Below are 27,528 nucleotides of genomic sequence, written 5' to 3'. Positions count from 1 at the left end.
CAGATTTGCATGGTTCTTTTTATTCAAATGTTTTGAGATCTGTTTTTTTTTTTATGTACATATATAGGTATACATATAATACTTGCCACATTTGGCAGCTGTTTAATGCATACAAGGTAAACAGGTACTTTTCATAATGGGAATCTTGTTTAGTCTGACGAGAGGCATGAAATTCCCAAGCAGATGCTTATCTCACTAAACTGTCTCTGGTTGTTATTTTCAGTTTCATTACTTTAGTAGTTTGTGACTTTAAGACATCCAAGATTTGTGAAAAGTAACATAAACTTTGACAGAAGTTTTTTTGTTGTTGTCTTTTTTTTTCTTTTTTGCTCTTCTCTTAATTGTTGTTTTATTTTGTTCCATCTTGTCACTTCAAGCCTCATCAGGAGATTGAAGCACCTCTGAATAATCTCACACAGAGACATGGTTGGTTTTGCATGTGCACCTTTTTTAAAATAAAGCAGAGTCATCCCCTCTGCCCATTTCCAGGCATCAAAAGTCAACATCAAGAATTTCTATATAAAAAGCATGCCATGATGAATTTATAACACACCAGCTACAGAAATAAATGGCTGCTTTCTTTTTAGAGAAGCCACAAATGAATTAAAATAAAACAACAAAAAAACTTCTTCACATATGCCACACTTACGGAGAGAATCTATCTTTTCCTGAGCAGGCTGGCAAGTATCCATTGGTAGTCAAGTGGGGGAGAGGGAGGAGAAAAAGAATTTTAAGCTGAAAAAGGCACAAAAGACAAAGATATTGAGGCCTTTAGGAAAAAAAAACCAAACCAACATTACGAGAACTATCTTCAAACCATGTTGTGTTACTGATTAAAATAGTATTTGATGATGATGATAAAGTTGAACATTAAAGACGATGCAAGGTAAAATTTCTCTTTAACTAACAAAACCCCTGAAGACTTTAGATGGAAAAAACTGAAGGAAACACGTTTATCTCTTTAAAACCTCCTATTCCAATGCCTTCAGATATTCATTCTATTCATTTGGATGAAGAATCAATAGGAATTCAACCTAGAAAAAAATTGGGTTGTCTTTTTTTTCACTTAGTACTCCTTACATTTCTATCTAACCTTTTAGACTGGCAAAATTACTTATGACAAGTATTTAAAGTAGAGATTATGGGGTACATTTATTTTACAGGATTTGTAAAATACATTCTCATCTGTTTGAATGCAGGTACCTCATCACAGAGGAGACAGTGCAAACAATTTACAAGGTATATTTGTAGTAAAATTTAGAGATACACAGCAACAAACATCTCAATATAATACTAACTTGGAAGCCAGGTGCAAGTTTTTCAAACTGTACATGTGTTTTTAAAAAGATACTGCCTTTTAAAATGTTTATATATTGAAGCATTTTCATTAAGATCGAACACCTTTTAAAACTAGTAAAATTATAGCAGCAATATGGGAGAGTATCTAAGCCACATGAACATTATTAATTAAAATGAAACCAAACATGAAATACTACCTTAGTCAGATGTTTGTATTAATACCATGAACAAGTAACACACAATTATTTATGTCAAACCAAGAAATCTGGGATTTGTTGATGTATGAACAAATCTGTTGTATAGTTCAGAGTTACAATTTACAAAGCAGTGTTGATTGCTGACTTTCACAATCACCTTTCTGGAGTGTCCTGGAAACTCACTTGAGTCTTAAATTCCAAGTCTGACTAAGATCATTTTTTCATCTCTGTTTAGGAACTAAGGATGCTTTTAAATATGGATTCCTTAAAATGAGGCTTATTTTATTTACACTATTCAAAGTTTACCTTTCCTTCCAACAACAAAATGTGCAGGAGGATTTACTACATGCTATACAATGTAAAAATAGACTTTAAAAAGTCAGAACAATGCAAGTAAAACTGTACAATGTTTGTTCCTTGCTCCAGTTCATTGCACTATTAAGTTAAATTGGATGAGTTGTCATGCCCGGATGACTTACTGTAGGATCAGAAAATCCACACACACAGAGGAGGTAAATGAATACTGCTTTAGGTATAGTGCCAAATGAAAAAAATACTATGAGTTATATCCAAGGAAAGCTTCTCATCACAGAAAGGAGCATGGCTAATTCTGGAAGGCAGCCCTCTTCATGTAGGACACAGAACTGCAAAAAAGTCATAAATACACATTGGTAAATACCACTGAAGTTGGTCTCATAAAAATGTAACGTATAAACTAAAATATTTAAATGCTGGATTCTACCCTATTAGTAACACAGTAAAATCTAGTAATCAACTGAAACTGGCAATTAAGTTTTCAGCCTGTCTCAAAAGGTAATGAAGTGACACAACCCACTAGCTTTAACTAGTATTATCCAGAAATGAGTTAACTAAAGGTCATGTCTTAAACAGTGCTTTTTAAAGTGTTATATCAGAAAACAGAACATTAAATAACAGGTGACGCATGCAGTTATATTTTAAAGATATACTGACAATCTGAGATTCTAAGTCTACTTTCTAATTCTGGTGCGTGTACTAGAAACACACAGTGGCAAGTAAGACATGTCCTTCATGTGTTTCTCATTCCTGTTTCAATGTAAGACACAAACCTCAGAGCAATCCAGCTTTCAAACCAATGCTAGCACAACACAAAAGCAAATAAAGAAGTCAGGTGTAACAATTAAACAAAAACTTCAAAGGCAAGAAAATAAATGCTCTCATTATCTGAAATATTTGCATAGTTTAAAAATAGAACAAGGTGCAAATTCTTGCTTCATTAAAACAAAAAAGAAGTAAGTTTTTACTTGAAAGATCAGGTATGAAATAGCAAGGAGAAAGATGGGCAATTGTTCTGCTTTCACGACATCTACATTCAAAAAAAAGAAGAAAACAGTACGAGACTTCATGCATTTTACTAACTAGTAATGTATAGCATATTATTTTTAGCACTCTTTTTGTCACAATTACTGTTTGAGGACAATTGGAAAAGAACACAAAGCTTAGCAGTAAATACATCTTATAAAATTTACTGTAATAACACGTCTGGTTTCAAAGGCAAGCATTTCGGCTGTAAGTACATACTTATATTTTATATAACAGTTACGTAAAAATTATCCTTGTACACAAAGCTAAATCTTCACATTTTGTAAAAACTCCAAGTAAAAAAGTAGTAATCTTGAAATAACAGGTCTAGATCTGATACCAGACAACCTACCCTAATACCTAACTCTACGTATATATTGGTTAAAATTTCATATATATCAGTGATTTGTTCTGGAAGTAGCTAAATTAAGGAACTCTTGCTTCCTGCAGATTTTGTCAGATATTCTTCACTACCCATATGGCAATAAAAAAAGATAATTCCCCTTCCCACAATACAGTCCTCAGCTTCTACTTTAAACCTGCTGTGAACTCCATCCCAGCAGGCCCTCCCCACGTTCTCATGTCCCCAAAGAAACAGGAGCCCCTGTACGGGAATTCAGGTAGGTGAATACATCAGACCCAAGGAGATGTTGGCTTTTCAAGGCAGTGGCCATCAGCTCAATGCAAAAAGCAGTTTCAGTCCTTCTCCTAACTAGATGCTGTTCCCTACAGTATTTCTGTTACTCCCTCAACACCTGCTTCTGTCTTGTGGGGTTGAAATTGTCAATTATTATTTGTGAGATTGAAGAGACAAAAAACTGCACAAAAGCATTTTCTTCAGAAAACAACCAAAAATTGCATACTGCAAAGATTACAGATGCAACTACATTATATATAATATACATAATACTAATTATTTAAATATTATTTTTTATAATATATATAAAATACTACTTGCATTATTGTACTTGGCAAATTAACCATTATACAGAAAGTCATTACATTATACACAGAAGAAGAAAGACTGAAAGCTTTAAAAAGAATGTAAAAATTCAATGAGCAATGTCCATACAAACATTCTTTCATCAAAGGATACAGAACTTACTAATGTTGCAACACCTAAACCCAATGCAGCTACAAGGTATGACACAAATATCTCCATCTGCTTTACAGCTTAACTTGTGCACAAAAAACTTAGCTTATTTAGCTTATTATGTCATAATAACATATGACATAAGCACAGTGTTTTCAAATCACACTGTATTAGTTCAACCATCAAAAACAGTCAGTAGAAAGATGAGAACAAACAGCATTTATATACTGTGACCTTACTAAGCTGCCAGCTTCAGTCCAGAAGTGTGCTTTCTAAGATAAAGAACTTCAGTCTTGGTTTGGTATTTCTTTCCCTGTCAGTACCCCCTACCCTTTTTTCAAATCCCAGTTTCTCCTTCATGACTCCTAGTGATAAAATATGACAATATTGATATATTAAAATACATTCAGAAAAAATAAAACACAACTGCAAATGCTGATCAATTTCATGTTACCATCCATTTTAAGTGTAAATCTATAAAATATACTATGAATCATACGCTAGTGGGAGAAGAACTAGAGTTCACTTGCAAAGCAAATCACTAATTCCCTTTCATTATTGTTATGTTCAGGATAGAAATGTTCACTGAAAAGTAAAAGCAAACAGAACTTCACAAAAGGAAAAATATCCCCTAGAAAATAATTTAGGCTGCAATAAGAGCAAAATGAAAAAGAGAAGATAAGCTGCTACACTGTGCCAGACTTTTCACAGGGTATGTAATTAGTCTGGCTTTGGGATACTTACCTTTGAGGGGATATTCCTTACAGAAAAGATGTAGGGGAGAGCTAAATGACCCCTCAAAAGAGGGACTTAAGCATGATAAGGAAAATAATATTTTTAACATTTTGGGGGACACAAGGGGGCAGTAGAAATTGGGGAAAGAAGATGCTCTAAAGAAAGCAAGCACCAGAAATAATTTCAAAACTAGTAATTCCACTGAGAAATGCATACAGAGGTGGTTTTATCCCCTAACATGAAAAGCACTGAGTTGTTCTCCTTAATTTCTTTATTACACTGGATTTGCACACACCATGTTTTGAAGATTTCTACTTCCAGCATTTCAGAAGGATTAGTTGGTTATGAAAAAAAATCCAAGAATGATCTGTGGCAACACAGAAGGTCAATAGCAGATCTGGCTGCAGAACTGTCCTTCAAATTCCAGATCTTGTCCAAACAACTTTACTCAATCATTACTAAATCAAGACAGTGAGTATTAGACAGTGCACATGGAGGGGGGTCTGTGTGTGTCTTCCTACATGATCCAAATTTAAGAATTACTGGGCATTTAGTTCAAATTATTCAAGATAACACAGAATTAATGAATTCTACAAAACACGAATTCAGAGAAAATAGAAACTTATTTCACCGTCCTCAGAACACCAGTCACGTGATAAGATTTCGTGTTACACCAATAATTATGCTCAATCTAATGGCTCCATTCACCTTTCCATGTCCACAGCATTCTTCTCTTTGTTCCTTCATGTTGTACTAACAATAGTTTGGCAATAATATTTTTCCTGACATTTTTTTCCTCCATTCTTTCTTCTGAACAATTTAAGTAACTTTTCAGCAATGACCACTAGTATCTCGGCAAGTCTATTAATAATTCTGTGGACAGCTATAACACCCACATAAGACAGCATATCCAAATTTTTTACATACAACAGAATAGCAAGACAGGGCTGCTTTAAAAAAAATAACCAAAAGCATGTTTGTAAGATTTTTTTTTTCTGCTCTGTAAAACGGAATATGAAGTTTGAAAAAAGGCTCCACTTCTGTGCAGTCAGATGCCAAACTGGATTTCCCATAAAGCTACACATATCTTAATGTCACATGTAATTTACTGTCTGCTTTTTTTGTTGCAAGATTGGAAAAAAATGATCCTCAAAGAAACATGTACTTAACAGATTTTAACAGAACCAAGTACCTTTGGTGATATAATTCACACATTTCTAAATTTAGTTTCTTGATTAAAGCTTAAGAAAAAGCAATAAAATCCATTCAGTGTAAAATGAATACAATTACCACTATACCATATGGATTATACCACTGGGTTCAGAACTTCTTTCAGAAAACAAGTTTAAACCAAAAATCTTCTTCAAAGTTTTTACCTTGCTAAGACATTTTTAATCTGTACAGTGAAGAGAGCAGAATCCTCAAACAGTAGGTCACTCTTTTTATTTTGGAATTTAAGAAATAGGTTAGAATTTCAGGTATTAACGCTTAGCTGAAAGTTGATCTAACTGGTTGTAAATAATTCAATCAATCTCCTCTTAACATGCTTTAAAAATAATGTCCAGAAAATAGAGTGGTGGCTGGGAGTATTTTGTGCCATTAAAGCCTTGCAGGAGTTTCAGGCCAGAAGTTTTAGTGGCAGTAAAAGAGCAAAAGTTACAACCTCAGAACCAACTGGAAGACTTTGCCTGTGCCATAGAATAAATCTACAGCACAAGGTAACACTGTTAGCCGAGTTATAAATATTTAACATGATGTGACCATAGCATATGAAGCTTAGTTAAGGCTATACTGAAAGAAAGAGTAAAATTCTATGCTCACTAGCTCTGTGCTCACAACTGTCTGCCACTGAACACACAAACCTACACAGGATGAAGAAAGGCTTGGTTCTGTTCACTGAGGAAGTGGTAGCTGGGGGAAAATTGCCTTTTCCTTTCCCTATGAGTGATGGGAGTGATTACTCTTTGTGTTCCCACAATTTGTGTTTCACAATTTAAAGATAACAGCATTTGGTGGACAACCTGTTTGATCCAAGACACTCAAAGCAAGACGATTTTGCAATTGTTGCACTAGTAGAACACCCTTGGTGATTTTTAAGTAATGAGCATACAAGAGGCAGGAAGGTACTTCAGTTCAAGCTTCCTAGATCATCCTCTCATATATTCAGGTAATCTACTTTTATAAGCCTTCTTTGCTTTTAAAAAATATTTCTCCACTTCTCTAAGCTGCCAGTATCTTCTCAATATCCCGATAATCTGAATGTTCTTCTGGATAGCTACATCTAAAAGTAAGAGCAGACACTGTGAAGAGCACTGTTAAATCCAGTCACTTACTACCAGATGTACTATGAAAAGCAGTTTTAATTACTGACAACAGTTCATCTTCTTGGGTCAAAGATTCTGCTTCACAAAACTATGGTTTAATGCCATCACCACTAAAAAAACCTTCACCATGATCCTACATGGTTCACATGCAAACACACCTGTCTAATTTAGGAAGAATTTTTAGAAAGAACAAGTAAACAATGAAAAAATCAAGGGAATCAACTGAAAGGATCTCTGCTTTCTTATTGTATGTGGCAGTTCTTCAACCCTACGCAAAACTTAGAAATGGATCTCTTTCAACAGGAAATCTGTTGGAGCTACCAGAATATTAAATGGGTTTTTTTTCAGTTTTTCTGAAGTGACAGCACACTGTATGTCATCCATAACTTAAACCTGAAAGTACTTTCAAATATCTGTGAAATGAGATTATGACAGTGACTGTAAGTTTGTGTAAGAAATGCAAAAACCTTTAAAAAAATCATATAGAGTGAGTTAAGTCAAAAGACAGTATATATGAAAAAAAGATCAGACCTGATACCAAAAGAAAAATAAAACTTTTGCAGCCTATGAAAAGCAGAATATTATAAACATTTTGGTGGCAAACAAAATGGCATCCATCACCCTTCTGTACAGGTATTTGTTCAGAGCTCAGGAGTTTGATGCATTTGCTAAACTTTTAACATGTAAGAAAATTGTATCACATGCCAAGAATTAAGTAAGAACATAAGCATTAGCAAGATCTAGGCAAAAATGAAGTCAGATGAAAAACATTTTAAAATAATTTATCAACCTCGAAACTACCTGGAACAACTCCTTAAAGCTAAGGCAAACAGTATTTTTCAATGTCTGACACTCTTTAAACACAATCAATGTGTAAGACTGGAAAATAAATGACTCATACAAAAACTTCTAAAACAATGGAAGGTATAATAAGTAAAATAGAAGTATAATAGAAGTATAGTAGAAATATAATAGAAGTATAATAGAAGAAGATGTAATAAGTAAAATAAATACTCATTATTATTGATCAGAAGGTAACACTAGAAATGAAGCTGTAAGCACTTTGCATAGCAAATGCATTATTACCATGGGCAGTTTGAGTTCCAATTACTGAAAAAACTGTACAATGGAAGATTTTAACTATACCTACTTCACTTCATAAGCCAGACTCCTTTGTTCCTGCTGATGTCATTCAGCAGTTTGCTATATTTTACTAACACAAAATGAACATGTTTTATTTATGAACTGTATGCCCAGAATGCTTGGACAAAACAGAACATAAATGAGAACTGTGTTTGATTGAAAGGCAACATAATTCATGAATTCTGTAGGATCACTGTTTTCAAATACATGTTATATGTAAATTAAGTTAATTTAGAATCAAATAAAACCTCTGCTGAGAAGCATACTCACCCTTTAAAATATAGTCTGTTAACAAGCTTGGCACTTTCTCGCTATCCTCCTTCATGGCATGCAGAACTAAAGTATGAAAAAAAAAATCAGATATTTAGTCATAAATTAAACACAACATTTAAAAGAAGTACATTGGAGCAGTTCCAGCTACTCGCAGAGATACTACTACGAGATGTAAGAAATCTCTGAACTGAAAGATGAGAAGATACAATGAGACATCAAATCCTCTCCACCCTTCGTCTGTGTAATTCTCATTGAGCTCTATATAGTTCATGGATGCAAGACTCCCATTTCATGTGGTTAATGTTACAGTAAAATGCCATCAGTCATAACACCAACAACAAGCACCTCTTCCCTATAAAAAACTCTCACCAAAAGAAAGTCACGACATCCAAAATTAAAGTATATTAACAACTATTGATAGGCTGGAAATCTTAGGACAGTAAAGTATGCTCCATTACTTAGTATCTTTAATCATTACTTCAAATAATGGAAAAAATGCTGTGAATGACTCTATGGAAATATTGGTGGTGCTTTTTTTCCCTCCAAGAAAGGCTGAATGTTATCTGCTACAGGTTTGAAAAATCGTAACTACATGACTAAATTTGGCATTAACTTACAGTAATGTAAAAATGCCATTTTGTGACATATATGAGTGGATCTTGTCCATCTTGCCTATTTCTGAAGAAGGAAAATACATAGACAAGCTTGACTGGACACATATAAGCCTGCCCATTGCTACATAAAGTAAAACAATGACTATTCTTTATAAAGTGCTCAGGACATAACTGAAAGAAGCAAAAATACAAAATTATACTGAAAAACAATATTTAATAAACTCCAAATTCCTCATATGAGACTCTAAATTCAAATTATAACACATTTTATTTCAACTTTTACATTGAAGTAAGACATTAGTGTTCATAACTATGCAGTAATACAGAGCTTTGAAAGAAAAAACAACTGAACAACCCTAGACACCTGCTTTACTGCCTGCCTTAATAACACTGGAGACAGGGAGTCACAAATCTGCAACTGACTCACAGGAGCAAGTTCCAACCAGCCCACAGAAATCAATATTGTTAATACTCTTTACAATGTGTTTGTGCAAGACATTTTTTTAATAAACCACTAAACAACATAAAATGTTTTCAAGAGGCTTTAACATGTGCTTAATAGTGTCAAGTGAAATTTAAATATGGAAAGAGGATTAAATTTCATTGCAAGAATAAACATATAATGAGAAATCCTTTTTCACAAAGTAAGTATGAATTAATACCTAAGGCTGCCTACTGTAGAAAAATAAAGGGAACTTTAATTCCTACTTAAACATTTCATTTACGCTAGAATTTATATAATTATTTTCTCTTTCCAGGAAACAACCAATGAGCCTTTTACCACCCCTCAGCCACCTGTGGAATCACAGGTGAAAATCACCTTAAGACACAGCGAGTTTCTCCACTGAGATCAGATCAAATGCACTGATGCACTCTACCATCTACTTTTAAGATGTTCCTATAAACGTCCAATGAAGGAGATGCTATTGACTCCTAGAGATGCTCTGTTGTATTAAACCACCTTAATAAGTAAGTTTTTTAAAATACAGCCTTGTTTTATTCAAACTAGAATTTAAAAAAAAAAAGCTCAATAAAATCAACCAACTAGAAGACTTAAAACTTATAATAATTTTGAGGATTTGGCCTAAAAAAAGCATGAAGAATGGGGAATTCAAGGCATTATCAAAACTCTGTTTGGTTTAGAATTCCAAATTATCAAAATTTATTAACACCAAAATCCCCCCACCAAAACCACAGAGAGAAGCAGGCTATTTTAAAGGCAGTCAAGTGCAATCATTATGCAATTGTTATGGAACTAGTCTTAAGTATCTTGATATGCATTCCATTTCGTCAAAGTCATTACAATAACCTCAATAAAGCACAGAAAATGTAAACAAACAGGGTTATATCATGCACTGTAAGACCAAATTGCATGCTATGTGGCCAACATCAAAATGTGGGAACATTTACTTCCGGATACATGCAGGTTTCTGGCCTTCACAGTTTCAGACAACACCTAGGAAACAAACCTAACACAAAGGCTCAGAAAACAAGCCAGACAAAATCTGTGGTCAAAATCATGCATCTTTACATACATGTCCTAGGGTAAGGGTGAAGAGAGAACTGGATGGATTCATTGGCTTTGAGCAGCCACAACTGGAAATACAACGAGGAAAGGAAATACAATGAGGGGAATTTCATATGCTCACTTTTGGTTAATGTTTGAAGATCTTCAACAGATGGGGGTCCATTTTTCTTCTCATAAGGAATGACGGTTGTTAAGTACTGTCAAATGAAAAACAGAGTTACCTGACAGTCCTTTCATGCAACTTTGTTGTTTGCATTTTATTTTGTAAAAATTGTAGCAATTGAAATAGCTAGCCACAAATAATCATATTTCAGAACAGATTAAGATTCTACCTTTCTATCCCAGAGCTTTCATCACAGAAACCAAGTTTTCTTTTTTTTCCAAATTATGTGGCCTATAGAAGTCATGCAGCTAACTGTCCTCTCTGCAAAGAAAATTATGCTGCCCCACAGGTGAAAATGGAAACAGATGGCTTTCACCTTCTGCTGCTATAAACTTGCAACCAAAAAGAACAAGGCAAGCCTAATGAAACACAATACCCCAGAATAAGGAATTTGATTTAAATTATCAGTTTTAATAGTTGAGTGTGCTAACAGATAGTTTCAAACCAACTTCTTTTTAATTCTATTTACTGAAATCTTTAATTCTTGTCTGCTGAAAAAAAAAGCACAACCAAATTTCTTAAATCTTTTAAGATTTTCATACCTGCAGTGTACCTATGATTAATTTCAAATTCTTGACATAACCCTGTTGGTCTTTTATTACATGCCTTTTAGGCAACATCTTGCTTTGCAGCCTATATGAATGCATATTCTCCTTAAAGAGGTCAGAATTTCAAAAGTACTAAAAAGCTGGAATTTCCTCTAATGGAAAAGCTTCCTAAAATTTCCCTCAAGTCAATTTTTAAGAATTAAACAGGAACTTTATTATGGTTTTACAGCTACAAGGCAGTAGGAAAAGTAACCCTCAATGTCTCTTTCAGTTTGACATCTAGGTAGCTCTCCAGGCAACAAGCAGAAAACATGTTACAAAGAAGGTTCAAGGTGTCCTCCTCTCCTTGGTAACACTCCTTCAGCGAGTCAGGTGTAACTCAGCCTATGGTGAAGAGCTGCACTTTGCAGAAGGAGGCTGAGGGTTGCCAGATGCACCTGTAACCACTGCCCACGTTTGCAGCAGGATCATGCACCTCATGCCCAACCACATCATCTGCCTAAAAACCAAACAGACTCAGCTCGGCCATACTTAACCAATTGTACAGGTGGTACTGACACCTCCCCAAGACCTTTTGCAAACATGGGGTGCTTTTCTCCCTTCCTTTTTGTTTGGCATTTCCTCATGTCCACTCAGCACAGCAGAGAAAAGTATACAATTCTTCTCAGGAAACAATCAATTTTCAATTTCTTTCCAGGAGATGAAACCAACAAGTATCACCAGAGAACTGCTCTCTTAATAAAATTACCAGAATCAATAGCTAGATATAAGGCTGCCGAATCTGCCAATGGCAGAGATGAAAGTGGATCTACCAACAAAGAAATCAGATTTCTGGCTGTCTTTTCCAGCCTTCAGAACTACGTGGCATTCTACCCATTACCTGGACAATAAAATACCAGGATATTTCAATGTACCAAATATCAACTAACCCTATTTCCCTTCTCCTGTAAACTTGACTTTCCATTTTTCCTCTCTAACAGTAGCAATTAAAAAAAGGAATTTCTTAGTTTCCAGAAATACTTTCCTTCTACTTATCAACTTTGCAGCTGTACAATCAGTCTCTATAACAGCACTATAAAAACTCATTTCCTGAATTGCTGTGTGAAGGATAACGTATTACAAAAAGAATGAAGGAGTGACTGAAGTGTAGCTTACTGACAAGACCAAGTGTTAAATCTGCTGTGACCTCTAAATTTTTGAGGCAGACTTGATGACATGATAAAGCAGCAATTCCCACTGCAATTTTTCATCACCTAGGAAAAGTGTTTGATATGCCTGAAATCAAAATGAAGATGACTGTCTTGAATTTTCTTCTGGAAATATGATCACAGAAAGAGTTACCAACATTTCAATGTCCTTTTTTTTTTTTTTTTGACTACATTATCAGATAGGAACAGGGAGTTCTCATTGGAAATTTCTCTTTACATGGTGAAAATCTCTTAAGTAATTTTTACTTATGTCTCAAACACATGCACAGAAAATGGGACTAAGATTTTAAAAAGGGAAGTACTCACTATGAGATGGTAGTAGAAGGTGGTAAATACCATTGAAATTAACAAATGGAAAATAGCTCTGAAATAACTGTACAAACTTGTCAAACTTTTTTATGTTGTAACCTTATGTGTAGAACTTCTGGCTTCCAAGGTACACAAAAAAACTGTCTGTCCTTGCATTTTTTTATCACAATTCCAGATTTCTAACTAATTCTTCCCTGCTAGCAGGAAACAGCTGAATGTGAGTTTATAATGACACCCTGAAAACTCTCCAATTTATATTGTGAGAGCAGCATTAAGAAACTGCAGATTTGATACTTGTTCAATTTTGCAACTTGTTGCAATGAGAAGGTTACACCAGTATCTCAAATGCAGTGCCAGGGTTTGGTAGTGAGACAAAAAATCCTAATCAAATAAAAACCTTCAAAACAGAAAACAAATGCCATAGAAAAATGGATTTCCAGGAATAAATCATAACAGAGCTGGTATCTTCTCTACCTTTCTACTCTATATTTTAAGTTCATATTACTTCCATGATTTGCTTTAAGATACAGGAAGGGGAATAAACACCCCCATAACCATAAGGATATAGAAAAAGATACATTAGTAAATTAATTCAAAACGTGACTGGAAGAATTATTCAATCACTGTTATTTTTAACATATGTACACATTTTTAACATATTTTTAACATATGTACTTATGTCTACATAGGAGACAGTGAAAGTCTTTTAACCAGAAGTATGATGGGGTGGCATAAGCTCACTTTATGAAAAGATATGATACTTAAAATTCCTAAAGACACAGGTATAAACAGCTGTAATTTATGGTAAAGATAACCAAGACAAAAAACCCCAAAAAACAAAACAGCACACTGTTTTGTTTTACAACTTTACTAGTACTGTGAAATGCAGAGTGATAAAAACTCTTGTTAGGTAAGCTCTGTGCATGTGTTCAAGATCCCCAAAGCTGAGGGCAAACAAATAACTGGATCAATGTATTCATAAAATCTCACACACATACCTTGCCTGAGAAAGCAGGCAAGTCTTTGATTTCGAACCTCATGATTACAGAATGACTTGAGAGGAGTTGCTTTACCTCCCAAACTCCTCTGCAGGATACAACACTAATCTTCCAGACAAAAGCCTAATCAGCCTTGACTTCTAAACTACCAGTCAATTTATTACCTCAATGGACTTCTCACCAGGGGGTAAAAAAACTTCTAACGGACTCCTCTGACAAAACTGCATAAACTAAAATAGTGGGTGCACATTAAATAATGTTAAATACCAATATTTTGTAGTGTGCTGTAAGACTAAACAAAAGCATAAGCATTAGCAGTTCGCTAAAATTCAGAATGCAGTTAATAAAATACTACAGATCTGAAACAGCAGGCAAGTTATTACTCTGAAAAAAGGCATAAGAATCTTGCTTCCAAGGTACACACAACATCTATATTATGCCCACTGAAGCTGTCTCTCTGCTCTACATTTCAATATTTAGACAATGAAAAGACACAAACTTGCCTATAGCTCATTTATTTTATGTTGGTAATCTGCATTGTACATATTGGCTACTTTTAAAATCATGCAGTTTTCAAAGGCAAAAGACAATACAGTCTATACATTTTCTAGATGCTACTCTGTTTTTAGATGTATGAGCTCTGAACATGTGAAGAAAGAAGAAAATAAAAGCTTTTTCATTATGGAAGTTGCTAATGCTGAAGGCTGAAACACTGCATCTAACCTGACAGACATTCTTTGACTGGTTATTAGATTTTTACAGACATGCAGTGTATCTAAAGCATGCATTATGCTAAAAGAGACTTTTAGTCTGGGGTGCGAAATACGGGTTATTAGCCCAGTGCATCAGGGTATCAAGTCTTGAATCTCTTGAGCTGCTGAGGAGAGAAAGAGATTGTAGGCTGATCAGAAACCTCAGGTAGGGAGGGAGCAGAGATTCCAGCATTTTAACCTGTTTTCCTGTCCCAGCATTTATCTTCAGCTACTGTCAATTTTCAAGATCTCAACTCCGACCAAAAGTGCAGGCAAAGAATGAGAAAAAAGGGAGAAGATAGCCCAGCACCTGTTTCTCTCCACTCGAGTTTCCAAACGTGTGGCGGAAGCCATTCTGTATGACATTTGAGATCCCTTCCATGCTGAAGCGCTAAAAGTAGTGAAAACATAGCAGAAAGAAAAAAAAAGGGACAGAGAAAAGTTCAGAAGACTATTAATCAGCATTTATCAAGACTGAAAGTCAAATGGCAAAGACAAGCTCCAAGTTGTATTCCAGCACATTTCTATTTCTTCACTCGCCTACTTAATTTTTTTAATTAAAAAGCAAACCTTATAATGGCAGTTAAGCAGTATTTCTACACCACAATTTATTCAAACAAAATTTTCACATTGCAGACCTGATAATGGAGACTTGCCTTTTATGGCTGTTTCAATTAGAAATTGAAAAAAATAGCATTTTTCAAAGTGCAGCTCATAGTAAAATCCCCTCTAACATTTATGTTTAAATAATGTATGTTTAGAGACACTACTGACACCAATTTTTCAGATCTTAAGCATGTACTAGAAACACTGTTCAGAGGAAGCCATTTCCAGCTCCACCTCTTTAAAACTTTTTATGCTTTCATGCTTCCTTTTCTACAACTGAAGCAACAGTGAGTATTCCCTGTCTTATGTAGTATCATAAAATATACGCAATTAGGTAATAATACACCCATATTGATTTCAAGCTCCATTGCATGGAATTATGGAATCCAAGTAAAGAAAAAGCAGTATATAATTCAACTACACATTTTTCCTTGAATTTTGTAATCCCTTTTGCTTGCTGGACAAGTAAAAAAAATAAATAAAAAAAAAAATAAAAACAGTCTTGATGTTTAGGATGTAATATAAAATCAGCAAGTGAAATGAACATAAAAAGAAGAAACAGCCAAGCTGCTGACACAGGGCAGTATGATGAGCACACCTCAGCATGTTTATCTGAATGTATTTATTTATGTGAGAAGAATAAGATGTGCTGGAATACAGTATTCTTTTACCTTCTAAAGCACACAAGGTCAGTAAAGACATAAATTTTGCCAAAGCCATCTTATCTCTTTTAAGATATCCTACTTGAAGGAACTGGTATCTTCAAGCCCTGACTATTTTTAACTGTTTCCCAGTTTCCCCTTGCTGAAGAGTTAAAAGTTTACAACTCTAAGAAACTGATTTACCCAAAGATGGTATTAAGGACAAAAAAATTAATACCTATTTTTTTTTTATATTCAGTTATAGTATCTACAGAAAAATTAATTTTCTTAAGAGTATGACAATTTAACTCTACTTCCCATCTTTATATTTAAATGAGACTTCATTGTAATTAACAAAATAACCAATTAATACATGATTTATTAACAGAAACACAGTCTTCACAAAGCTACTAGAACATGCTATCTGTATGCACATTCTCAGCCATTCAGATAAAAAAAAAAAATGGAAAAAAGGATTGTTGAAGAAAGGAACCTTGAACCTTGCAGCTCTTTTTGAGAGAGGGCTCTCAAATCTGTCCTTGATGACAATGAAATCTATTTTCAAAGGAATTACATGCAGCTACAGTCTTACGTATGAGCTAGTCTGTTCAATCCCTCTTAGAAAGCAACCTGACATATCTGTATCTTGAAGTGACCAAATATGAAAATGTCTTATCCTGGGACCATGTAAGTTATACCTGAAAGCATCATTCAAGTTTCTTATCTTTAAACTAACCAGAACAGTTTGTGACTCACTTGACCTAAGTTTCAAAACAAAGAAATTCTTTTTCTTTCTAGGTAGAACATCCCTTTCTGGTTTTCCATGACTGGGAAGGAAAAAGGAACTATTCATTGTGTTCTTGTAAAGGGATGACAATTTTGTATTGTTTTCCAGACTTATACTTTCTTAAGTTCACTAAAACTTAGCTATGCACACAAACATCTCTCATTCAACAGATGAGATCAGAACCCTATATGCTTGTAAGTTTAGAAATAAATTCTGAAATATTAATATTTCATTATAAATGCTTATTCCTTACATTTGAAAAGCAAACCCTGAAACCTTCTGATGTTGAACTGAAGCATTCTTTCTGGGACTTAGCCAAGACCTACAAAACATTTTCTTCATCCCATAAGAAGTACTAAGAAATTCAGACATTAATATCTCATTTAAGTAATTTTAAATTATACTAGATGTAAGAAAGAAAAATTGAATTGACAAGCTAATACCCTAATTTCTTTGACTCTTCTTATCCAACTCTACTTGAAAGACATTTTTCCTTTTGTTGCTATGCTCTGTAAAGAATAAAACAAATTATCTCCTCCCTGTACACATGTACTACACTTTTGGCCTTCTTCCTGTCACTTGTTGAATGAAGTAACTCTGCCACAGGTTAGGAGATCCAAGGTAAGACATTCACATTTTTCCTACCTAGAAACTAGCATGATCAATAAGTATCAGTGCAACTACAGCAACAATAGTATTGAATTTCCTGCAAGACTAACATACACTAAAATTCACACAGTGAAACCAAACACATCAATTAATTTGCCTACTGAGAATAGAACACAGAACAGTACATCCAAAGACAGTATTTTTTGCAAGAAAGGTATGCTAGTTCCAGGCTAATTTGCTGAAAAAAATCTTTTCTGAATATGAGAAGAGTAAAATACATGACCTTGTGAAAAAAATCTCTCAACAGGAAGAGCTTAAGCCTTGTTTATGAATGATGGCATGGAAGCAGGAGCACCAGGTATCTTAATATAATCTAGGACTACTACTTCCCACAGCGGAAAAAAACAAAAAAATATTTTAAATGTATAAATACTTATAAAAATTTTCTTACTGTTCCAGGCATATGACCTCTTTCTTGTTTGCCATTCTGAGGACTACCATTTTTCAGCTTCTTTTTCTTCTTTGCCGTTTCTTTATGTTCTCGCTGTTTGTTTTGTACTTCAATGAGGACAGAAATGAAGCTGTTTTTCACTTCCTTCTCAAACTCCAACTCATCTCGTAGAGCCAGCTGCTGTACCAGTTCCTCAGAATAATCCTTAATAGCAGTCTCAATTTCTTCTAGCAGTTCATTTAATTCAGCAACGGACAATCTTTTCACTCCTAAAAGTAGTTTGTACACAAATATGTCAAGATTTTAAACATGAGAAAACTTGTGGGAGTTACAAGAAAAACGTACTCTGAAATTTCTCAAAACAAAAAATTCAGTTCTAAAACCACATAGAACAAAACAGTATTCCTAGAGGAATAAACACATCCCAGAGGTGACAAGATTAGCAACAAAAAGATGGTGAAACTTTTTTCTTACTTCTGAGAAATCTGAGATAATCTGCAAATATGAAGAATGTGCTGGTAGTTTATGCTGGAAGCTGAAGGAAGTGCTAAATTTCTGACACAACTATAAACTATTACTTTCCTCTGCACTCACTGTTTGAAGGAAAAGGCCTTTGTATTTTCTGAACTATTGGGTGATGTGTTGCTGATAGTGCAGTTATGATGAAGAAAATGTTTTGAGGCTTGCTTGGGTTAAGAGTGAGCAGATCTTTGAGGATCGCGTTCTGTTCCAATTTAGGTCTGACACACCTAGGAAGCTGGCAAGTCCCAGCAGTTGCCGTGTCGAAGAACATAATCTTATTTGGCACCTGAGAAACAGCTAGTCCTGATTACACTGACAGATACAATCTGTTTAAGGACACTGCGTAGATGCTTGCAATTATTTTGTTTCATTGAATTAGTCTACTAAATACCGTGTCTACAAGAGTTCTTGTTAGGGAAAGTACCTACAGACAAGTGTTGAAAAATACAAAAAAGGCCACAAACTACAAAAAACTGTAGCTCTTAGAAGCATCAAAGGTAGGATGTGAAATGTGAATTTTTTCTCTTAAATTACAGTAGGGAAAATTGATTGGCAAAAGCTCTTTGTCACTTACTTAACTGAAGAGAAGGCAATGAAACCTGTTAAGACAATTCTGTCAAGGAGCCACAGTTTTTCAAGGTAGCTTAGGCCTTAAACTCTGTTCAAAGACTGTAACAGTACTGAGAGAGAGCACCTGTGAATCCCAACACTTAAGAACCAGCTTCATAGCCTAAAAACCAATTTTCCTAAAAACATAGGTGTAGGTTACCCAACTGCAATCCTGACTGATGACAGATCAGTTGTCATTATCGAAGTCTTGAAAGGGCTACATAGGAAATACTCAGCTAATGCAGCTGAGTGGATAGAGGAATTCAAATGCAGAAAACCACATGGACTGAAACTTAGTAGGCTGAAGAACTCACTTGTGTAACCAGAGCTTTATTTTTGGACTGCCTTAATGTATGCCTTTTCCTATCCAAGAAAAAAGTAAATGCAAGTGATTTCCTGTTCTGAATCTGAATGAATGAAAATCTCTGATCTATCTTACAAAAACCACAGTTTCTAGGGAAAACCTGTACAAATTTCAGAGATGCAGACCAATTCTGGAGCACCTTCACACACTAAAAATAGGTAGCAAGAGCTTTTAATAAAATACTGACCTGAAAGACATGAAAGCAGATTCTGAGAAACTGGTGAAGCAAAGTTAAATTATCTGCCAAAATAACTCAAGGCATTATTTGGTCAAGACTGACCTTTAAACTGTAAAGATACAACAGACAAGATGGACTCCTGAGGCAAAGGAAAAGAGATATGATATGAAATACCGATCAAGCTTGATTAGCTGCAAACCTTAAGACATATGGAACTGTCAGAAAAGCAGGAAGCCCTGCTGAACACAATACATTTTGCTTTCACGTTCTTGAAATTTACGTGTTGAGACAGTTAAAAGACCATTTTCATGGTTGGAATCTCTTCCATAAATCTGAAATGTAGCAGAAGCTCTAAGTCATGTCACAAGAGGTTGGCCAATTTTCTGAATCTTCTACAGAATTTGCACTGCTGATCCAGACTACAGGAAAGAAAGCACCAAACTTTTAAAGAAAGCCCGAAGTAGAAAGATCATCTATCAAATATTCTTGGTGTCCCTACAACCTTCTAGAATTCTTGTTGACAAATGCACAGATGAAACAAAATTTTCCATCATGAAACTGATTAGTCACAGTTTTTTTTTACATACAATTCAACCTACTACAATTAAATAATTAATCTAATTTCTACTTTGCTTTTATATAGGGAAGCACAGATTATTTCATCTGAATAGAAGATATGAAGGACATTTTTAACTTTTAAGCTTTCTGAAGAGGAATGGAAAGGGAAGACTGAAAAATATGCACGGTCTTTATGGGGCAAAAAATAAATGGTTGCCTTATTTTTGTGTTACTGTCTATCCAGATATGTTGCAATGAGTGAAACTGTACCAAAGGTATGTTTCAGCTTTATTTACCCAATAGCTTTCAAGAGCTTTAGCTTAAACAGTGTACTGGCATCAAGAAAGTGTCTCACTTAACAGAAAATAATGAAGTTTAATAAAAAATGACCAACTTACCACTTTACTCATGAAGGAATCTCATTCCACTGTATCAACCTTCAGAATATTTGCTTTCAATTGAAATTCTATAAAGTCTTATTTTTGTTCTTAGTCATAAAAAAGCTGACAAAGGTAAGTCCTCTATGTACTAAATCTAGGCTATTATTTTGAAAATATTTTTGAATGTAGATATTTCATAAGAAGGACTTACTAAGAATCAAACACATGGCAAACTTACCCTTTAAACTACTTTCAATAAGCATAAGAGCAAAAATGCAAACCAAGTACCACTTACTCTCTTCATAGCTGTTGTTTGTACTGGATCTCTTGAGGGTCTGAATTTCCTGGGAAAGTATAGAGAGCCGATCTGATTGGGTGGGCGTTTCATCATCTTCTGGATCAGGCGACTCCTGCATCATTTCCTCTATTTCTTCAATCACCTTTGAAAAATGAAAACCCTTAGGAAAACCCTCCTACATGAAGAGCTTGCAAATTGAAGCAAAGCTGGATGAAAGATGAAACTACCACCAAGAGTGGATGTAAGAGGATCAATAAAATCATACTGACATTTCCTCCCCATCCTTGCTCTCTGAGCATACTCACACACCTTGTAACAGTAAATTGGTGATGGCATAACAAGCAGCATGTTGAAACTACAGGGTTATTTCTGTATGAAGGTACCCATGATTCTGCTTAAGAGAACTAAATAAAAGAGTAAGATGGAGTATCTTTCCTGAGTATCCAGTTGAAGGAAGACACAACACCTACTCCTATTTCACCACATTTTTCTATGTAAAACAAACACACCTCCCTCCTCCAACAAAAAAACAACAAAATGAAAAGAAAAAAACAACAAAAAACCTCACAAAAACCCCTCTGAAAAACCAAAAAGCCCCTCAGAAGAGCCTAAAAATCAACTGTGCTTGTGAGAAGGTTTTGAACTGATCCACCATAACCTGAAGCTGGTTTGCATCCCTGGGCATAAGACCTGAGCCAGACAGAAAGTATGACAACAGAAATTCTGTGCATAGATAGCTTACTTTACATCACATAAATTACTACATTTCTACAGGCTAAATGTGAATAAATAACACAGCAACTTTTACAAGTTTAAAGGCTGTAGTCAGTGCTGAGATCCAACTCACAGTAAAAAAGAGCTGCAGCAGTTCAAGCAGTCCTACCTCCCATACTCTTAAAATCTGTGTTCATCATAATTCACAGCTTAACCATTGCTTAACCATTTAAGCAACAACAAAATAGATTATTTGTTTGCTTACTAAAGCAGGATTTTAATAGACCTTACTCTCACTAACCTTACTCAGAAGAGCAATTTTCAAAATAATTGAAGTAAATCCACGGATTTGAAGGCTTTAGATACCAAGTAATTTGAAAGCTTATAGTAGCAGAAATAGTGATCTGCCTTCATGTTAGGCAAAAACTTCAAAGAATTCCTGCTAACAACAAAGCCCTGTGAAACTATGAACTGCCACACAGTCATGCTGGAAAACTACAAACTCTACCATACTGCTAAGACTCTGAAAATATTATTTCTTTTTAACACTTATATTTAATTTAGTAGCATTAGCCGTATAATGCTAATAGCACTAGCATTCCTGTCTAATTCATGGTAAGAAATATACAAAGACTTCAAAGAGCCTGAACTATCAACCTCACCTGAAGTACTGAAACACTTTTCAAATCTGAATGACGTAATGATATCTCCCACATCATTAAAACCCTAAACAAAGAACAACCAAGAAACTTAGCTACAGTGAAGAGCAAGAAGAACAACGAAAAATAGTAACAGTTGGAAAAAACATTCTACAGCAACAACACTGTCTGCTGAACACTTTACCTGCTCTGCTGTGAAGAGTGGCTCTTCATTGATGCAGGAAACAATTATAGAATGCATATCCAACTGTTCTCTCAGCTCTTCATCATCTGACAAGTCAAGGTTCAAGTTGTCATTTACCTAAAAAGCATGAAAAGGTGTATTTATATAAATATATATACCCCTAATGTGAGGGTATAAAATGCATGTAACGTACAAAAAACAAAAGGGGAACGATCACTGAATTTTAAGAATGAAACTGAATCTTGGTTCATAATAATGGAATCAATAGTTCTTTCTGTCAAATAGCCTAGAAAATTAAATCAAAACTGCAACTGGACAAAGTTAAAACAGCTGTCAATCTTTAATGTTGTTAAATAAAGTCCATATATAAAGACCATATACACACTGACATGCAGATATCTACATGTGAGGTTGTCAAGTAAATACTTAGATCTTAAACGAAGATTGAAAAATGTCTATGTGGGGTGAAAAACTTGCCTATAATGTCTAATGTTACACAAACCTCTTACTTTAAGTGCTTTTATAGTTCCACTTTGTCACATAATAAAATACATGGAAACAAGCTGAGAAGAGGTGATATGGAATGGTGATATCAGAACGCTATCACCCCAGATTATCAAAAAAAAAAATGTGTCGCTGAATATCTCAGGATCTTTTCAGAAAGAAAGAGAAGTAACACTGTTCCCATATATATCACTAAATGATATTCATAAATTCAAACCAAAGATATACATACACGAAGAGACACAAGTCCTCTACTTAATAAGTCAGGCATATTTTACTCTCACACAGCGATATATCCTGTTTTATTTACAAAATTGTTTCTATACTTTGTCTACTACTAGATTCCAGCCTAGAAAAGCTCCTCAAAGCTGAAAACCCCAATATGTGCCATTTGAACTCAACTGCTTTAACTGACCTTTGGGCTAATTTACAAACATCATGACTGGCCATACAAAGTCCTTGATCTGACAGTATCAGTTTTTAATTTTTCTTGTAATTCCTCCAGTTTTCTCAGTTTCTTCAGAAAACTTAATAGTTTTCAGATTCATTTTGAATCTGCAACTGATATCCCCAGCCCATCTGTAGAGGAAAACACACAATTTGCACTTCTTCAGCCCTCAGAATGAAGTTGAATGTCCACTTTTTCCCACAATTTGAATTCCAGTAAATGTTCAGTGGCAAGGCTCCACTATGACTCTCTCTTCACCTACTACACAGATACATTCCAATTTGACATTTTTTGAATGTCCACTGTCCTCAAGTAGCTTTTCATGCACACAGGATATGACAACCATGATGGGATAGTAAGCAAGGATAACAGTTTATCTAGAAGGAGATCTGCTTTCCCTCCTGACATCTCCAGAAACATTTTGAGAGACCTTCAAATACATTTTGATAATACAGACTAATAAACCACCAAAAATGGCATCAGCTTTAATCTGGACTAAAAGGAACACCTGGCTTTCCACCTAGCCACACTCTATGCCTCCTTCTGTCCACCTGCCACCAGGGAATGACCTATTTAAAAGTAATCTAGCCAAAACAAAACAAACAAGGAATTGCACAATCCCATTCCTTGTACCATTGTGCACAACACTTCCACCCATCTACTTCTTTCACTGTCAGAGATGTGTAAAATTGTGCACAGACCTGTCATGTGAAGGAACCAAGATCAGGCAAATCAGTCTTATTGACCTTGTATCTTTCCCTACTAAAACAGGAATTGTTTTCTTGTGTGCTTTCTGCACAATTTCGGTAGCATATTATTAGTTTCAAACGCATGCATCAGGGAACTGTTGCTTAGCTGTTAGTTTTCATTGTAAGGAAGAGAAAACAAGATACTAGCTGGTCCATATGTGCTGTCACATATCCAGCAATAGTGCTGAACACAGAGCAGCAGAAGAAAAGTATGTCAAACGCTCCCCACAGCCTTTACACATCAGAAGGCATGCCATGTGGAGTGAAAGCTGAAAAAACTTGAGATACATTCATCCATGAACTGGTTTTCTCTCTACTGGCAGCATACCTAAGATTCTTTCTAATCCAGCAACACTACTTTACACTTTTTTATGTACTTTTTTCCAAACCTCCTGCAGGTAACTTACAAAAACTATATGAAATATTTTCTTATGCATTATACTTAGTTCCTTATCAAGAAATCCATTAGTCTTCTAGTTGATTTTTCCCTGACACAAGGTCACAGCATGGCAGGGTTGTATTTTTAGTTAAAATGTAAGAATTTAATTACTCTAAAATCACTTACAAAATCTGAACAAGGATTCAATAAAAATTGGAAGAAACACAAGTCAAATTCAAGGGATAACCATGAGACTCAAATCAAGAAAATGAATTCCAAATTTGCACCTTCCTCTAGTGAACCCCAAAGTATCCCCTTCAGCAGAACAATCTTTTCTCCTGTCACAGTAAAAAGTATCTGTTGATTATCTAATGGATGGCAGAAGTCAAAGCATTATCTGATTCTCAGATCTCAGATGCACTCAGATATTTTTATAGCATCACTGAACTTCACTGTTTAAAGACAAGCCACTAGTTTTGTCAGAAAACTGTGAGATGGGAATTCCTCCTAGCTTTTCTTCCTGAAGTGCTTAATCCACTTTTAAGATCATCAGAGGACAACCCTTTCTATAAACCTCTCTGAAGCTCTTAATTCCCTGTTCCCGCCCCAGAGAACTATTCTAACTCTTAAATAAGGAAAACAAAACAAACTCTTGCACTTCAGTGTCTCCTGGGCCACCTTTCTTGTTAAAGAAGCCATCTGCCTGTGGAATTATATGAACTTTAGAAAGTCCTCACTGGATTTATGAAATCAGAGTACTCCCACCTCTTCTCCTTCCTTACCCAGATCAGTGTTCTACATGAATCATATAGCAGAAAGATTTTATGTGAAACAGTATCTCATTTTACATTTTCCTCTATCACGTTCTGGCTCTAATGAAGAGTCATCAAAAGCTAACCCTGAATTATTCCAACCCAGGGAGATACAAACATACATCAATGGTTCTTTGATTTTTAAAAAGCTCTCATGTATAATGGCAAGTACTAAAAAAATGTTCAGCCACTTAATAACAACATCCTTTTATACAAATTCAAACAGTTTTAGTTCCCTGTTGAGTATCAAAGATCCAAAGAGGGTACTTCTGCTAATCAGAACTTACCCCTTTTTCTGAAAGATTCAGTGTTGGCAAGTGCAAAGCTCTGGTGTGGGAAGATTTCCAGTCAACTGGCATCACATTGCCATAATTATCAGTCAAGGCATTCCAAATCCTGGAGAAAAGAATAAAGGAGCGAAAATGCAGACCTCAAAACAAGCAGAAACTGAATCAAGAATAACCCTATTCCTAATGCTCATGTATCTCTATCAGTAACTGTATTTTCCTCCCTAAATATTCATCTGCAAGTAACTGATAATATTTTTAGTGTTTTAAATCTATGAGAATATGCTTTTTGATAAATATAATTTACTTCCCTTGTTAAACAACTTTGTTTAACAACAACACAAATATGCACAGCAGTGAAAAAAAATCCAATAAACGAAGACACAGTTTCTATACTAATTATGTAACTACCCACAAAATCTTTTCTGGGGGTGGATGAGCCTTTCCTTCAATGAAATTTGAGCTGAGCTACAAATTACATTCCTAATGTTGTTTAGCAGAGGCTGAGCAGCAAATTCTGAGCCAAATATTTGCTTTTTTTCCTTTCCATTTATCACAGAATAATGAAAATGCAGAAATCAGATGAAAATTTTGGAAGAATTAATTTTTTTTTTTTCTAGAAGTACTCTTGCAGAGCTCAGCCCACCACTCTTGTCCTCGGTCAGTCTAGTGTTTCTAGTGTACATCCTCTCTGGCTGGCCTGGAGGCTTGCCCATGCAGACCTACGATGGTGAAGCAGCTCAGTCTTAAAGCACAGCTGCCCTGTGAGCAGGCCGCTTCCCCAAGTCCCCAACCAAGCCCTGCCTCCAGGTGCTTTGCTGTGGGTGGATGTTCAGAATGGTTTCCTAGCTAAGGCTCACAGAGGTCAGACGAAAGGCCGAGGCAGACAGAGCCTTATCACTGCCCAACGTGATTCATGGTTCACCGAACCTACCTCGCTGCTTACACCACAGATCTAGTATTTTGCTAACAGGCTTTTCTTTTTATTCCTCTCTTAGAACATGACATACAGTTTAGTTACTTTAAAGCAACTGCAAAATTTTTAATGAAGCTGACTATATTTACTATAAAATAAGAAATCGAAATAATAGTAAAATAATGTTTAAAACTGTACAGCAGCATGGCTTAGAAAGGCTCCACTCCTCAGGCGAAAAAAACCCAAACAATTATTGCAGTTGCAGCTGCAATTTTGTTCTTTGCCTGCTTTCTGCACCTCCCATGTTTAATTTCAAGCACTGAGACAGTGGGCACTTTGCAAGAAGCAATACAAATACTAACCACGGTCACTGCACTTCAGAACAAGTACTTCTCGCTAGCTCGGCGGGGTAAGAAGCTGTGGGATGCTCGCACGCTTCCCTGGCAGTCAGGGGGATAGAGCCGGAGGGCTCCCCGTCAAACCCGCGCCGCGGAGGCCGAACGTGCCCCTTTGCCGAAGCCCGGCGGCTCCCGGCTGCAGCCCGGGGGCGGGGAAAGGCTCCCCTCCCGCAGCCCACAAGCTCTGCCGGGCTCGGCAAGGCCCAGGGGCAGCGCTCTCGCAGGGCAGGGCAGGGCTGCCGGGCCGCGTTGTCCCCTCAGGCCGGGCCGTGCCGGGCCTCCCCTCCACTCCCTCTCCGCGCCCCCCGGCCCGCACTCACTCGTCGTCCTGCAGCGCGCTCTGCTCCGTGAGCGGCCGCAGCGGAACGCGGCTCTCGCCGCCGCCAGCCCGGGCCTGCGGGGGCTCGAAGCAGAGGGACAGCTTCGCCCCGAGATCCCCGCCACCCCAGCCGCCCTTGTCGCAGGCAGCCTCGGGGCCGCTCCCCGCGGAGGGCTGGAATCCCGAGAAGTCCTGCCAGTCGCCGGGGTCTCGCTGCGGGGCCGCCGCCGCCGCCGCCATAGCCGCCACCGCAGCTGGGGACGCGGCGCTGCGCGCTCCCGGTGGCGCGCGCTCCCTGCGGCCCGCGGTGGGCGGGGCCCGGCTGAGGCAGCGCCCGCGGAAACGGGACGGGCCGGGCCGGGCTGGGACAGCGATCGCAGAGCCGGGCCGGGCCGGGCTGGGACAGCGATCGCAGAGCCGGGCCGGGCCGGGCTGGGACAGCGATCGCAGAGACACCGCAGGGACAGCGGTGTCCTTACCGACTCAGCTCCGCACCGAGTAGGGCTGGCTCATCGGGCAGGAGGCGTTGAATGGTTTGGGTTGGAAGGGACCTTTAAAGGTCACCCAGTTCCAGCGCCTCTGCCGTGGTCGGAGTATTTGCAGTACGTTTTTTAATTTGTTTTTATTACTA

The 27,528-nt window shown here is 36.5% G+C and overlaps 1 protein-coding gene across 1 annotated transcript; it reads right to left on the bottom strand.

Annotated features, from left to right (window-relative positions):
* On the bottom strand, nucleotides 1–27,137 carry FEZ2 (fasciculation and elongation protein zeta 2). Its single transcript, XM_005526891.3, has 9 exons — nucleotides 26,899–27,137; nucleotides 25,265–25,373; nucleotides 22,086–22,202; nucleotides 20,526–20,670; nucleotides 17,620–17,888; nucleotides 14,836–14,916; nucleotides 10,669–10,744; nucleotides 8,403–8,468; nucleotides 1–2,140 (listed from the first exon to the last, which is right to left on the bottom strand). Exons 1-9 carry the CDS (start codon nucleotides 27,135–27,137, stop codon nucleotides 2,124–2,126), a joined length of 1,119 nt encoding a protein of 372 aa, XP_005526948.2. The 3' UTR covers nucleotides 1–2,123.
* Nucleotides 27,138–27,528: the final 391 nt, after the last annotated feature.

The sequence above is a fragment of the Pseudopodoces humilis genome, chromosome 3 (assembly GCF_049639895.1).
Source record: "Pseudopodoces humilis isolate 2021_Gansu_Grassland_sample_001 chromosome 3, ASM4963989v1, whole genome shotgun sequence".
Lineage (NCBI taxonomy): Eukaryota > Metazoa > Chordata > Aves > Passeriformes > Paridae > Pseudopodoces > Pseudopodoces humilis.
Note: the sequence above shows the minus strand (reverse complement) of the source record. Positions and strands in the feature narration are given on the sequence as shown.

Coding starts and splice junctions, on each gene's coding strand:
- FEZ2 (XM_005526891.3), bottom strand. CDS start 27,137: ATGGCGGCGGCGGCGGCGGCCCCGCAGCGAGACCCCGGCGACTGGCAG. Junction 10,745..14,835: donor ACTCGAGTGGAGAGAAACAG/GTGCTGGGCTAT, acceptor TTCATTTGACAG/TACTTAACAACCGTCATTCC. Junction 8,469..10,668: donor TCTTCAAACATTAACCAAAA/GTGAGCATATGA, acceptor TTCATACTTTAG/TTCTGCATGCCATGAAGGAG.